Source organism: Cololabis saira, chromosome 2, assembly GCF_033807715.1.
Source record: "Cololabis saira isolate AMF1-May2022 chromosome 2, fColSai1.1, whole genome shotgun sequence".
NCBI classification, from domain to species: Eukaryota; Metazoa; Chordata; class Actinopteri; order Beloniformes; family Belonidae; genus Cololabis; species Cololabis saira.
The window spans coordinates 28,875,145-28,890,016 of record NC_084588.1 but is presented as its reverse complement, the minus strand read 5'-3'; the positions used below and the strand labels follow the sequence as shown (position 1 = coordinate 28,890,016).

Below are 14,872 nucleotides of genomic sequence, written 5' to 3'. Positions count from 1 at the left end.
TCTCAAGTCAGCTGAGACTCATTTTGCAAAGCACATGGTGGGAGGGGAGTGACATTGTTCACACAGGCTTATAGGATACAACTTTATTGAAACAGTCTCAACCAATAACAGTGTACAAACACGATGGCGCAAGAGTGGGTTAAAAAAAAAAAAAGTAAATGCCTTTATGAAAATGATAAGATCAAAAGTAAAAAGGTGGTTGACAGCACAGGCCAGGAGAAAACCAGTCGCATGGAATCAGACCGACAGTGGCAGGGTATTTTTTGCATTTGTTTTGTACAAAAAAATAAATTAATGAAATCTTTCAAGTTTACAGGAATATCTATTTGTAGTTTTACATCACACAAACTTGCTGAGAATCTCTCATACGGGGAACCTCAGCATTTTGTGTTAAAACATTTAGAAGATCTAGACAGACCGAAGCAGGCTGACTCACAAGTAAGCCAATAGTGGGTGGGTGGGAGGGAGGGAGTCGATCAGAAACAGAACATTGTTATAAAAGTGAGCTGGGGCAAACACATTCAAAAATCCTGAATGTTCAACGTGGCGCAACTTGGCAGTCCAAAGGATTCTTTAGGATCGCATTGCTTGAGTGTTGCCGCGGGACAAACCTCGAGGTCCTTGGGCAGCTCCCCGCTTGTAGCCTTGTTGATATCCCTCCTTGGAGAACAAGCAAAGGATTACAATTAGCCATCTCATAAAAGTGAATTTGACAATACACTAAATGAGATCCTGGTGCATAACTTCTTACCCGCTGGTAAGTACTACTGGAATAGTCCCGAGATGTGTTGAATTGGGGTTGGCCATAACCAGCGGTGGGAGGAGCATTTGAGAAAGGTGGACGGTAGCCTTCATATCCCCCTGATGACAAAAGATATTGAAGTTAACAGTCAAAACTCATCTAGGACTGAATCAGTGTGATTTTTATGTTTGTGGCACAGACTAATGCCCTTACCTCTAAAGCCATTCGAGGAGCCCCGGTATCCATTCATCATGCCACGAGCGTTTCTAGGTCCACCCCTGGGTGCAGCCCTGCTGTTGTAAAAGGACTGGCCAGACTGTCCAAACCCTGCACCTGCAGAGGAATCTTCATGGCCTCCTGGCGAAGGCAGGACTTGATCTTGGGGCTGGAACCCACCAACAACTGAACGAAGGGGAGTTGGAGCATTTTATACATCTGGTCTGTGATTCACTGGTGGACAGCCACATATGTAGTTAAGCTTTAAAAGTACACAATACATTACTAAAAGATGAAAACTGCACTTTTGTTACTTAATGTGAGTCTTAGCAACTCCCACTTCTGCTTGATCAAGATAAAAAAAATACGGTATGTAACAGAAAGGCAAATATTAAAAATCTCTAGAAATTGGGGTACATTATTTCAGGGTTTATACAGCAATCCTTATGTTAAATTTAATACAAATTTAATACCTTTTTCACTACCTTCAGATTTTTTTAAAAAAACGGTCACAACATTAAGTGTTAATCACGGACCTTTTAACATTAATACAGATTTTGACTTATAGAACACTATACAGAACAGATTTATAGACTCATTGATGTTGACCAGATGTTTCACATTTATTTCACTTTGTGAATGACAATAAAATAGACTGCTTTAATGTAAAAGGTAAAAAATAATACCAATTTAAAAAAAATAATACCTCTGACAGTGAATTTAACACTTTTAATGGCCTTAAATTTGGCAATTTTCATTTATCACTTTTTAATACTTTTTAAAACCCCGCGGAAACACTGTATTTGACACTTTTTCAGTTCATATAGGAATAAATATTTTAGTTTTGACTATTTGTAAAATATTTAGTTCATTTAAACTACGGTTTTACCCTTACCTGACTGTAATCGTTCCTGTGGGATGTCAGGCTGCTCTACTGTATTTTCTGACTGGCTGGTAAAGGCCTGTCCATAGCTGCTGGGAAACTGGCTGGGCTGCTTCAGGGGTTCTGCATGGCCATCAGTGGGTGGGGGCACAGGCGCATTCATATTAAATACCTAAGGGTAGGGGGGGAAATGCAAATACATTTCATTCTGCACAAAAACATATAAATTCAACAGAAGATTTGGGGAAGGAGGAAAAGTTAAAAGTTGTAGCCTGTTCAGATGGTGCATCAATAATCAACTTGATTTTGCAGAATAAAACTGGTCAGCTGGCCATCAATATTTGAATGACTCAACTAACTCTTACTTATCTTTAACTTGCACAAGCATTGAGTTAAGAGCTTCCAACAAATATGTAAAGACTAAACTTGTTTGTTGTTGCTTTGCTTAACAGAAGCCCGAGCATACCGCTTGCACTGATTGGAACGGTGCTGCGTTGACATTGATGCCTCCAGTGTGAGTAGGTTTGGAGACAGGTGGGAAGGCAGGTGACAAAGAACATGGGGCAGGAGACTGTTCGGATGACAGAGACATAGAGGTCTGGGTAGGCAGGAAGGAAAGAGGATATTTGGAAGGCAAGGAAACAAGGAATGCAAAGAGGTCAGAGAGTGAGATGGGATTTTGGATCATTCACCTAAAAGCCTCCTTCTATATTCATGTGATATTCAAATAACTCCCTGTACAGCAGTTGACATGACATGTCAGAGAGACGAAGAAAGAGTTTTAAGATTTTACACGATGCAAGAAATACCTGGTCATGCTACTTAATGGCTGCAGTACACTTGTGGGCAAATCCAAAAACTGGATTTTTAGAATTGACCACTCCCCGCGGTGCTTTCAGGCTACTTACTGGAGAGGATTCTCGTGGTCCAGACACTGCAGTTGTCTGAGAAAGCCTGGACTCTGAGTGGACTGAGGGGAAGGAAATAAAAAAACAAAATTCTTAATATGCATGTTAGCAACTGCTTTATGACACTCCTAGGATAATAATGTGTTAGCAGTGACCTGCACAGGCCATTCAGTATCACTCACTTGAAGGGCCACCCATCTGCTGCAGGTCGACAGTCTTCACAAGCTTCATTGGCTGGGCAGACACGATGGCCGGGTCCAGGGCCTGTCCATCAAACTCCAACATGGAGTCCTGTCAGAGCCAAGCAAATGTACAAGTGGCTCATCAGTTCAGCGAAGGGACCAAAGTCAGTGAGGAGACAAAGCCTCGAACCAAATCATTTTTGGAGTATTATGTTCTGTAGCCATCTTATTTTTTCTTCAGTTTAATTTCGGTTATATTTTCACCTCTGGAAGTTTTATGATTAATTCAGCTTTATCCGGTTATTAATGGATTTGTCAAAGCATTACATAGGGTAAGCATGAAACTTTATTTAGCTTTGACTTCTTAAATAGTGTTATTTTTAGCCATATACAATTATCACTAACAAATTATCCCAAACAAAGCCAAATGTACTATTTATGATTACCAATACTTTTTTAATACTGGACAATATTTCATAACATAAATCAATAAAGCTTACTAATGCACAAATAAAAATATCCTGTACAACAGCAGCCTTGAGTAAGGGTGTTTTCACAGTAATAATAATAATAATAATAATAACAAATTAGATTTATTTAAGGCGCCTTTTCAGGGCACTCAAGGTCACCTTTACAACATTGATTAAAAGAGCAAAAAGGACAATATACCGTATTTTCACGACCATAAAGGCGCATATAAACGCCTTATATTTTTTTTCAAAATGTGCGGTGCGCCGAATGTGTGTTGTCGGGGGCTCTCACCGCGGCTCCCTCGCAGGAGCGCTTTGAGAAACAGCGTGCGTTCCGGAGGAATCGCCGCCCGAGCGGCAGCCGACAGGTCCCTGCCGGCGGGGAGGGCTAATGGACAGAAACTGCCTGCAAGCGGCGTGGGAGTGGTGGATGACCGATGGAGACCACAGTTTCACAAAGAGTGGAAGGAAGCGCCGGGAAAGTTACGCCACACTTTGCGGATGGATTGTAGATGCGTGGGCCAACGTGTCTGCTGGGACTGTTGTTCGAGCTTTCGCAAAAGCCGGCATCATTTCTGAGGGGCCGCACGGCACGGAAAGTGACAGACAGCGAAGAAAGTGGAACTGTTGTCAGGACTCAGCCCAACTTGCTTCATCCGTAGCCCGATCGCGCTGAGACCGGAAGAACTGCTCAGCGTGGCCAGAGAGCTGCGCGCCCGACTCGTGCCCGTTGCTGTTGCATATTTGATTTAGCGCAGCAGTTTAATTCAGAAACGGAGGATGAGGACTTCGATGGGTTTGATTAATGATGCTTGTTTTAATTTTTATTATTCATTGGTGATTTAAAAAATTTTAGTACTTTGTAATAAAGACTTAAATAAAGCACAATCAAACTCAGTTTTGCTCCCACTCTATTTTGAAATACGCACACTTGTATGCTTGTGTGTGTGTGTTGTTGTAAGGCGGTGCGCCGTGTGTGTGTGTTAAATACAGTAATGACACACATAACTGAGACTGCACCTTTTCATACGGCGGTCGTGAAAATACGGTAAATGCAATAAAATCAGGAATCAGCAGTAGCCGAGAAAGTGAGTAGTCCAGTTTGAACAGGTAGGTTTTTAGAGGGGATTTAAAGATTGATAGTGAGTTAATGTTCCTGATGTCGGGGGGGCAGCTAGAGGCTCTGGATCCCATAGTGGACAGATGTGCAACGGGCACAGTAAGGATGATGGAGGAGGCCGACCTGAGAGTCCGGGAGGGAGTGTTGATGTGGAGGAAGACAGAGAGGTATGGGGGGGGGGGCGAGGTTGTGGATGGCCTTGAAAGTGTGGAGCAGGGTTTTGAAGTCAATGTCAAATTTGACAGGAAGCCAGTGGAGTTGTTGGAGAACAGGAGTGATATGATTGATAGATGGAGTTCTGGCAGTGACACTGTTTAGGTCAGGCCAAAGGAACTGGCTATGAGTGCAGTTCACTTGTCCAACAATGGGGTTTACCTAACATGTCCAAGCTAAAAGGCTCCCGTAGATACCTGGCTAGTGCATATTGGATCGTGAAGGAGCATATAAAGACGGCAAAAGAAAGTGACACCAGCAGTAATTTCCAGTTGCAGTCATGCGTCATTTATAAATTGTATTGTTTGCCTAGAGTGGTACAAACAAACACTAAAGAAAAAAAATGGCAAGTGCTTTAGTCTGGTTGTTATGGAAACTTGGCTCCGCCAAGACTGATGACAACACTGACCTTTGGCCTGCGCTGTGCCATTTGGGCTAAAGTGAAAACATTTGTGAAGATGAACCAAATAATTATACTATGTAATCTGTTATGTACCTACATATGTGAAAACGACCTAAAACTCTGATGATGTACAGCACTTTCTTCACCTGCATGAAGTTGTATGTCCCTTGCATCTGGGCCATGAGGTCTTGGACTGCCTGCTTTCTGACCACTGGGTCACTGGTAGGAGGGTCAGCAGCTTGGTTCACAGTTACGGCTGGCTCTGGAGCCAGCTGTGTTGAGGGTTGGTGCTGGAGGGAATTCACCATCTGAGACATATGAAGGTGAACTTGAGATGAAACTGGAAACTGAGGTGTTAAGAAATATGTTTAGAGCCATAGCAGACTGTAGTTATAGAGGAATAAAGTAAACCTGAGCCTCTGCAGACCACTCCTCCACTTGGTCTTTGTCTGGACTACTGTATGTAGTTTCTGGAATGAACTGTCTGTTAACAAACTGTAACAGAAGATAACTAATAAGAACGTGACAAAAAAGAGGAAAGAAAAAAAACAAAACAATGAAACATGCAAATGTGTTTCTTTTCATGCATTATCTATGTAAAGACTTCTCACCTCTGTGGTTTCCACTTTAACTGGCTCAGTGTAGTTTTCATTAGGGAGTCCTTCTGGGGAAAAGAGCCAACGTGAAAACAGTTTTCTGTCTGTATTAAACAAGGTTTTTATTTAGGGCTGACATACAGTATCTACCTATGTGTTGCACGTTACCAGGTTCTGACTGCTGCTCCCCAGCAACTGCAGTCTCAGCCAGTGCAGTCTCTTCCTCTTGTGTCTCTTCTTCCTCACATGCCCCATTCTGATGAGACTGTGGTCTGTCAAAGTAACCACTCAGCAGCACCTTGTCCAAAGTCTCCTTCAGCAATTTGTCTGGAGCAAGGAAAGATGTCACAAAACAAAAAAAAATGGTTTCATGTTACTTAGTACTATAGGGATGTTTACAGGTTGGATGTTTAACTTGCTCCACATCAACGGAAAGGGATCTCCTCTGCCCTGATCTGATTTTCTATAGTACATAAAAATATATAAAATTTTGCTACACTCAAAGAACTATTTCAATCAACGAGAAAACCAAAATGTCTTGCAACATATACTGTAACATCACACAGCCATGATCAAAAAAGTTTTTCAGAGATTTCCTGAAGATATTTGAGATTGCCTGAAATTCCCAGTAGAATTGTTGCATATTTTTTGATGTGTCTGGAACAATTTGCCTAAATACACACTGAACTGTATCTTGGACAAGAAATGTTTTGAATCGTATTGTCTATATACCTAAAATAAACAATGATGGATTTATAAATAATCCAAGATCATGTAAACACTTACATGTGGTTCCTGCCACGGCTTTGTCTCGGCCCTCAAGCAGATCCCACAAGTGCAGTGAGGCTTCTTCATATTGGTTGGTCAACCTGCAGTTACACAACAAGGTAAATATAAAATGTATTAAAACTGTGTTAATGTTCTTTGGAAAGATCATTACTGGTTGAAAACCTTCCAATGGAGGTCATCAAGTCCAAGTCACTACAGAAACATCAAATTAAAGTCCATCATTGATCCGAGTCCAATCTAAATTAAACACTTGTCAGCTTTTAAACAACTACAATTGTTAAACACATTTTAAGCATTTTCGAGGTGACAACTTGTTACATTTGGAGAAAAAAAAAAAAAAAAAAAACACAATCGTAACACTCGATTAGGAGTACGATGTGAAAATAGAAGGCAATCCTCAAAGGCTTGAATCAAGGCAAATGGACCTGGTTTTCTTGGTTGTTGAAGATCTTTCACATTCAATCCAGAAGGGTTTTTCAGCTCAAATACTCTGGTGGGGAGTTTTGAGAATATATGCTTCCAGAACCAAGAAAGGGAAGTCTCATTGCCTTGATGCAGGCCTTTGAGGATGACCATGAAGTGGATGACTCAAGAGTCCACATCAGTGCCTAACTAAAGTGAGTTTAAACTCCAGTTTATTAGTCAACATGCCGTGTGTTCAAAGCCAAAATGAGTTTTTCTCTGCCTGTGCTATAAACTGAGCAAAAACACATTAAATAAATTATCAATTACGTCTCTGGGTCAGTTCTTGTCAGATGACTATGGAAGGTAGACGTTGCACCCTCATCTCCTTAATGATTCTTACAGATGGAACCTTACCAGTGAACTTTTCTTCACACAGGTATGACATCAACTGATTGCATCTGAGAACATCTATTTTGCATGAAAATCTAAAATTAATGTGGTTATCTTAAATTATTATTGCATATTATATAAAATGAAATAAATAAAAATCTGTAGATTCATTGTTAAAATTAGGGCTCGAGTTGGACTCAAATATTAATCTTTTACTCAAGTACTACAAGTCTGAACTTTGGTTATTACACTTAACTTACAAGCACCTTCATACCTGATGTCGTAGTTCCTATCAGGTCCCACCAATTTGTAAAACTCGTCCAGGGATGTGAGGTCAGCATCAGTGAGCAGAGAGGAGCCAGAGGCATCCGGTCGTTTAAGGTCCTGTCTGACGGCTTCATCTCCCAATTGGTCCAGCAAATACTGAATCTCTAAAACCGTCTTCAGCCGCCGTTGTTCCATCTCCTCCCGCTGCAGCTGCTCTCGTCTTGCAGACTTCTTCACTGCTTTTTGAATCTACATATGACCAGAAACATCATAAGGTTTGAATACACGTGTAACATCAAATGTCATCAAGCTATGCCAATTGCTTTTCTAATTCTCTAAAGCAGCTCACGAATGCCTGAGTGTTTTTACCTGTTGGTAAAAACACTCCAGCATTCGTCCACCACCACTTCAGGCCATAACATGAGTGGCATCTGCATCAGCTTGCTGATGTAGTAGTGTATTACTAAAGAGCCTTTTTATACAAACTAAAGCTTTATATGACAGATGACGAGGTTTGATGACAAACTTTACTCACCTCTTGGCCCAACGCCAGGAAGTTCTTCTGTAATTCTCGGGCAAAATCAAGGTTGTGGAAGATCTCTTGATACTTTGACAAGGCGTCCTTAAGCAACATCAGGGAAGGGCAATTGAGGTTTGTGTGTCATAAAAGCTTAAATGATTTTTCTCAAAAAACTAAAAGGCAATTGAAGTAAAGTAGCAATTATTTCTTAACAGAATGAGAATATTCAATTGCAAATAAAATATGAATTATTTTTCATACATTATATACCGGTACTGTACATGATATTATTTATACAAGGACACCAAAATAAAACAAAGTCACAGACACAAATATATATTTTACCAGTTGATCCTGATTCAGAGTTTCTCCCTTGTCCTTTTTTGCATTGTAGTCATCCAATTTGACCTGGAAAACATTCCAAAGAACTAAATGTGAAACTGCAGATGAAACACAGGAGTAAACGTGTGTAAAAAATAACTGTGATTAATCATTAATGCAGATTTGCAAGTAGCCTTTGATGCAGTCAGAATAGTTTCATATTTTCAGACATTAGTAAGGGCCTTCTTTGTGACCCAGACAGAGAATAATCTACTTCTATATAATGTATGCATTAAAAGGTAGGAAACTCTCAACATGTTTATATTGTGACTCTATATCAGGATTTCTATTAGAAAGGTACTAAAAGTAAACTACCAAATCCAGAGTTGCAAGGTGCTTCATACAATATAGTTCAGAAGCATTTTTTAGATAAAATCAAAGGTCCAGGGAAGCTGCCATTTTTTATTCCCACCATAGCATTCCCAAATCACCAACTATGAAAATGCTGACATGTCATTTCGAGGACAAAAATATACCGGTAAATCTAATATAATGTGATGCACATTAGTGTATAACTTTTCACAACTTAAAGTTAAAAAAAAAAAAAAAAAAAAACAACACAGATGTGAAGACACCGTAGCAAGATACAGAAATACATACATACCTTCTTCTTTTCCATATTCCGGACCTTCTTCTCAATAACACCAAGAATTTGCTTCATAGCCTCAGATTGACTTCCATTTCCCAGGTCTGGAACAGCAGACTGGACAGCATTGTTGCCAACTGTTGCTGAAGGCATCTTGGAGAGAAAATAGATCATACCCAATTAGTCATAAAAATATTGCACATTTCAGTTTCTGAATAGTAAAACATGCAAACAGAAGTCTTAGAAAATAGAAAGAACTAAACTTTAAATTCTTATTTCTCTTTTTCAAATGCACAAGCACTGTAAAGCACTGATTATATATATCTCATTGGTTGTTGCTCTAAAATACAGTACAGTATTTGCTTAAGACTGAGATTAGTGCCATCACAATATTTAGATTTGATGTAACTGTGAAACCACTGTCATTTTATTTTTCATAGTCTTCATCTTTCGATTGTATGCAGCGATCTGTAGCTTAAACCAGACCATAGTTTATTCATTCATACCTACAACTTGACAAGAAAAACCAACATATTCATACTGACTACATTTATTTTTGCCTTTCAGCTTTTGTGATCAGAAATCACACATATAAAACAAACTGTTTCCTTTTCAACATAAATGATGGATTCCAGGATTAGGTAGATTGTGTGCATGGCTTTTTTTTCTTCAATGATATCATCCTTCCTTTGAATTTGGTATGAAAGTGATCTTAAAGTTGCACTGGGGTATGATGGAATGTCTCCTTTCAGATATGGAAATATTTCTGTCCAGGATAAGTGTTAAAAAAAACAAAAAACAAAACCTGATATTACACAATTATTTGTTTCCGTTACTTCATATGGGATGATTTTTGTAAGAAAGTTTCTTATCATAAAGACAGACAATACACCAGGAGCAAAGTTACTACACTCTCATGTCATTGGAAGACCCCCCACCCCAAAAAAAGGGCTTCAATGGGGGCTTCACTTTTTTTGTTGCCCTTCAATGACCAAAGGGTAGTAACTTTTAAATCTGATGCATCACAGCATTGACATGCGTTATCAAATTGGCATCTTAAGAGTTACAAATATTTCATTCACCATATGGTTGTTTTAAATAGGATTGAAGCTGGTTGAAACATTTGAGCAAAACAATAAAAAAAAAAAAAATTTAAAAAAAGGCAGAAAAAATAATTATCAATGTTTTCTCAGCAGTTTTTGGGAGAGGACTTTTTTGAAAGTGAAGTGAAAGAGTAGTAAATTGTAATAGTAAAGCCAAAAGGGTTAAACAGTTTTTAAGTTATTCTCCGACACCTTCTGATATTGACGAGGAAATGCATAAATGATAAACATCTCATCCAAATATTGCGTAGTCATCATGCTAAACATTCACTGTGCCTGTGAACAGGGATTACGATGATTTTCCAACTTCATGTTCAATCTCAACATTAAAAGACATTAAATCCTGAACGAATGAGCTGAAAGTGGTAACTTAGTAGGGTTGCCAACTCCCTGAAAAATAAATAAGGGACACCTCATCGGCAGGGCCGGGCACCCGATTCCCTTCACCTTTCCTGGCGTGGTGAATTTTTTTAGCCCCTTTTTTTGAGAGTGAAACGATTTTTTAACTATTTGACTCGAACCTGAATTGAATTAGATGCATATTTTTGAATGCCATGAACACATGGAAAACTAATTATTATCCAGAATTCCCTTTACTACAAAATATCAAAATGAACTGAATAAAACAAGTACCTTTCTTAAACAGAAACCTGTCCTGCTTAACTTAAAATTGTATAAATTAATATAAAACAATAGAAAGAAAGCAGAACATCCATTCTGTAATAGTGCACATTTTTACGGCAATAACAAAAGTGCAAACAGAAAGTCTGTAGAAAACTAAACATATTTGTGCCTCAAAGGCCATGACTGTAGGATACAGTTGTAGTAAAACAGAAAAAAATAACTTATAAACTCAACAGCTCAATGCCATTCTCCATTGCAGGGTTTATACAGCAATCCTTATGTTAAATTTAATACCAATTTAATACCTTTTTCACTACCTTCAGATTTTAAAAAAAAACTGTCACAACATTAAGTGTTAATTACGGACCTTTTAACATTAATACAGATTTTGAACTATAGAACACTATACAGAACAGATTTAAAGACTCATTGATGTTGACCAGATGTTTCACATTTATTTCACTTTGTGAATGACAATAAAATAGACTGCTTAAAATGTAAAAGGTAAAAAATAATACCAATTTAAAAAAAATAATACCTCTGACAGTGAATTTAACACTTTTAATGGCCTTAAATTTGGCAATTTTCATTGATCACTTTTTAATACTTTTTAAAACCCCGCGGAAACCCTGCATTGGCATTTTCAGCTCCATACGGGACTCGTACTTTAGTTTATAAATACAGGACCCTATAACTTGGGTTTACGTGCCAACCACCTCCACATGAGCAGGACAGCAGCTAAAACCCACCGTTGTTACTTTGAGACTCAACCTCAGAGTTATTTGAGTAACATTAGGACCAGAGGTGGGTAGTAACGGGTTACATTTACTCTGTTACATTTACTTGAGTAAGTTTTGGGAAATTTTGTACTTTTAGGAGTAGTTTTGAATCACTATACTTTTTACTTTTACTTGAGTAGATTTGTGAAGAAGAAACTGTTACTCTTACTCCACTACATTAGGCTACATTGAGCTGTTACTTTTCTTTTATCCCTTTTATCCGCGTACGCGTCAATCTCATGACATCACTGAGTTATTCTTTGGGAAAAAGGTTTGTTTTTGCATGTTTTGTCACATGTACACAGAGTCAAACACACACAGAGTGTATGAGTTCATGTGCTTGTTCTAGTTCTGCCTGGTTAAAAAAGAAAAGTACAAAGGCTTGAAATTTTGTGCTACTTGTGCTTAATTTATTTTTTTATTCTGTTATTTTATTTATTAAAGTACTTGAATTTACTTTAAGATTATTTTAATTTAAGCTATTTTTTATTAATTTTAATTTATTTTATTGATTTAATTTGCCTGAAGATGATTATTTTGTACTTTTGTCTGTTTGAATGGTTGTGTTAAAAAAATAAATCATACGTTACTCAACAGTTACTCAGTACTTTTTTCACCAAGTACTCTTTTACTTTTACTCAAGTAATTATTTGGATGACTACTTTTTACTTCTACTTGAGTCATATTATTCTGAAGTAACAGTACTTTTACTTGAGTACAATTTTTGGCTACTCTACCCACCTCTGATTAGGACACACCAGGAGTTCATGAATTAAGACCAACTTCATTAAAATGTCGGCCTGCTATCAAAGTTGCAATCCTTCACCTCAGCTCCCTGGAAAACACCGCTAACCTTGGTGGCAGGTCGTATCGAGACGTTACTAACATCCAGACACCTACATAACACTTTTATACTTTTATCCAAACCCAGGAGACGTTTATTGTTCAGGATAAAGAAAACCGGCCACACTGAACCGGTGTATTTAAGCCTGGTTTATGGTCCCGCGTTACACCGACGCAGAGCCTACGCCGTAGGGTACGCGTCGATGCGTACCCTACGGCGTAGGCTCTGCGTCGGTGTAACGCGGAACCATAAATCAGCCTTAAAGCGCTGCTTAATCTCCGTCCCATTGTTAGCCTTTAGCTCGTTCTCCAGGTCCGAGGCCAGTGCTTAAGTTCAGGTAAAACTGCCTTCTACATCAGTCCAAAGCAGAGTATGTTTAAATAAAAAACGGCGCCTCTTGGTGTTTAGTTTTAACCGTCAAAAAAAAGAAAGATAAAAAACAAAGACCAGGTCGGGACGACACGACTACTCGGTTTTTTTTTCGTCGTTTTTTTTCTTTCCTGTTGCCGTCTCGAGTAAAGATGACCAAAAGACTTATTGCTCAAATTCGGGTTGAATAAGTGTTTAATGTCACGTACCTTTATACTCTTTGTCTTCAAAGAGATTTGGCTCTGTTTGGGTTTGTGTTTAGCGGTGCAGCGCGGAATACGGTCCGTGTGTTTTACTTTAAGTTGAGCTTTTTCTAGAAGGATGCTCGATACCAGACCGGCCAATGGCTGCCGAGCTGCTGCTGAGCTAACTGCGGCTACAGCTGAATTTATGGTTCCAAGTTAAAGCGACGCAGAGCTTACGCCGTAGCCTACGGCGTAGGGTAAGCGGCGACGCGCACCGCCGCGTCCCCTACGCCGTAGGCTACGCGAGGGTGTAACGCGGAACCATAAATCAGCCTCTTTCTCTTTCACTCATTTTGCGGCAGGCAAGACGTCGAAAATATGTTGTGCTGCCCCCTGGTGATCATTTTGTAGAATCATTGATAGAAATAGAAAATAGAAATAGAAATAGAAAGCCTTTATTATCATTATACTTCTACAATGAAATTAGGCAGCAGCTCCGTCAAAGTGCAAAACAAATGCAAGACTATATAAGCAAGTACTGTAAACAACAAAAATGAACAAAAAAAGTAAACATAAATATATATATATATATATATATATATATATATATATATATATATATGTACACTATAAGAAAAGAGTGAATGGGAAAATAAAATAACAATGTACATGAATGGGTGGAGGAATATTGCACTTGGATGGGTGGAAGAATATTGCACTGAAAGGATGGAAGAGTATTGCACATAGATACGTAAGGAATATTGGGGCATTATGGACAGGAAATAGAAAATATTGCACAGTGTGAGGTAGCTTATGAGTTCAGAAAGTTCACAGCTTTGGGGAAGAAGCTGTCCCTGAGTCTGTTTGTTCGGGATCGTAAGGACCTGAAGCGCCTCCCAGAGGGCAACAGGTCAAAGAAGTGGAAACCGGGGTGGGTGTTGTCCTTTACAATGTTCCTTGCCCTGTTGAGGCAGCGGGAGCTGTAGATGTCGGACAGGGATGGCAGAGAGGGCAGAGGGCAACCGATGATCTTCCGTGCTGTGTTTGCCACCCTTCCGTGCAGCTGGAGTGCCACACTGTCATGGCATAGAGTCAAATCTGAATCAGAATCAGAAAGAAGTTTATTAATTACTTACTTACTTACTTACGCCTTACACCCCTGCTGGGGTATAGGCCGTCGACAAGGGACCTCCAGAGTACACGGTCACTGGCGTTCCTTTCTATCTGCGACCAGGTGCATCCCAGTCTCTTGGTGTCTGCCTGGAGATCCCGCCGCCAGGTGTTTTTAGGCCGGCCTCCGACTTCTCTTCCCCTGAGGGTTCCAGGTCAGGGCCTGTCTGGTGGTGTTAGACTCTGGTTTGCGTAGCATGTGCCCGATCCATCTCCATCTTCTTCGTCCAATTTCGTCTGCTGCCAGAGGTCGTTGTTACTGATCTTGTCCGGCCAGTAGATTTTCAGGATTCTTCTGATGCATTTGTTTGTGAAGGTTTGCAGTTTGTTTATTGTAAGCTTAGTAGTTCTCCATGTCTCTGCCCCATAGAGCAAGACGGATTTAACATTGGAGTTAAATATTCTGATTTTTGTTGCTTCCCGTATCGAAAGAAGTTTATTGTCAAGTAGTTAAACACACACAAGGAATTTGTTGTGGTGATTGGTGCAATACAAAAGAACAAATGATATAAAATGAATATAATCTTAGAGGTGTCTGCAATTTTACTGTACAAAAATCTGAATCAGAAAAGGGTTTATTGCCAAGTTTGTTAAACACACATACATATATTTTTTTTAAAACTTTAAGTTGTGAAAAGTTATACACTAATGTGCATCACATTATATTAGATTTATATTTACATAGTTGGTTATTTGGGAATGCTATGGTGGGAATAAAAAATGGCAG

The 14,872-nt window shown here is 39.2% G+C and overlaps 1 protein-coding gene across 4 annotated transcripts; it reads right to left on the bottom strand.

Moving 5' to 3' along the window:
- Positions 1 to 68: 68 nt before the first annotated feature.
- caprin1a (cell cycle associated protein 1a) lies at positions 69 to 13,158 on the bottom strand. 4 transcript variants are annotated; one of them, XM_061742678.1, is made up of 16 exons: positions 13,000 to 13,158; positions 9,090 to 9,224; positions 8,450 to 8,512; positions 8,120 to 8,206; positions 7,592 to 7,833; positions 6,520 to 6,602; positions 5,884 to 6,060; positions 5,749 to 5,801; positions 5,549 to 5,632; positions 5,284 to 5,445; positions 2,932 to 3,040; positions 2,750 to 2,811; positions 1,854 to 2,013; positions 956 to 1,144; positions 752 to 861; positions 69 to 660 (listed from the first exon to the last, which is right to left on the bottom strand). In XM_061742678.1, exons 2-16 carry the CDS (start codon positions 9,222 to 9,224, stop codon positions 574 to 576), a joined length of 1,803 nt encoding a protein of 600 aa, XP_061598662.1. In that variant the 5' UTR covers positions 13,000 to 13,158; the 3' UTR covers positions 69 to 573. The 4 variants fall into 4 exon arrangements, with proteins under 4 accessions (XP_061598662.1, XP_061598671.1, XP_061598680.1 ...); XM_061742687.1 differs by having other exon boundaries at positions 5,749 to 5,798; XM_061742696.1 differs by having other exon boundaries at positions 5,902 to 6,060.
- Positions 13,159 to 14,872: the final 1,714 nt, after the last annotated feature.

Coding starts and splice junctions, on each gene's coding strand:
- caprin1a (XM_061742678.1), bottom strand. CDS start 9,224: ATGCCTTCAGCAACAGTTGGCAACAATGCTGTCCAGTCTGCTGTTCCA. Junction 7,834..8,119: donor TCCTGGCGTTGGGCCAAGAG/GTGAGTAAAGTT, acceptor GGTCATATGTAG/ATTCAAAAAGCAGTGAAGAA. Junction 2,812..2,931: donor GCAGATGGGTGGCCCTTCAA/GTGAGTGATACT, acceptor CCTTCCCCTCAG/TCCACTCAGAGTCCAGGCTT.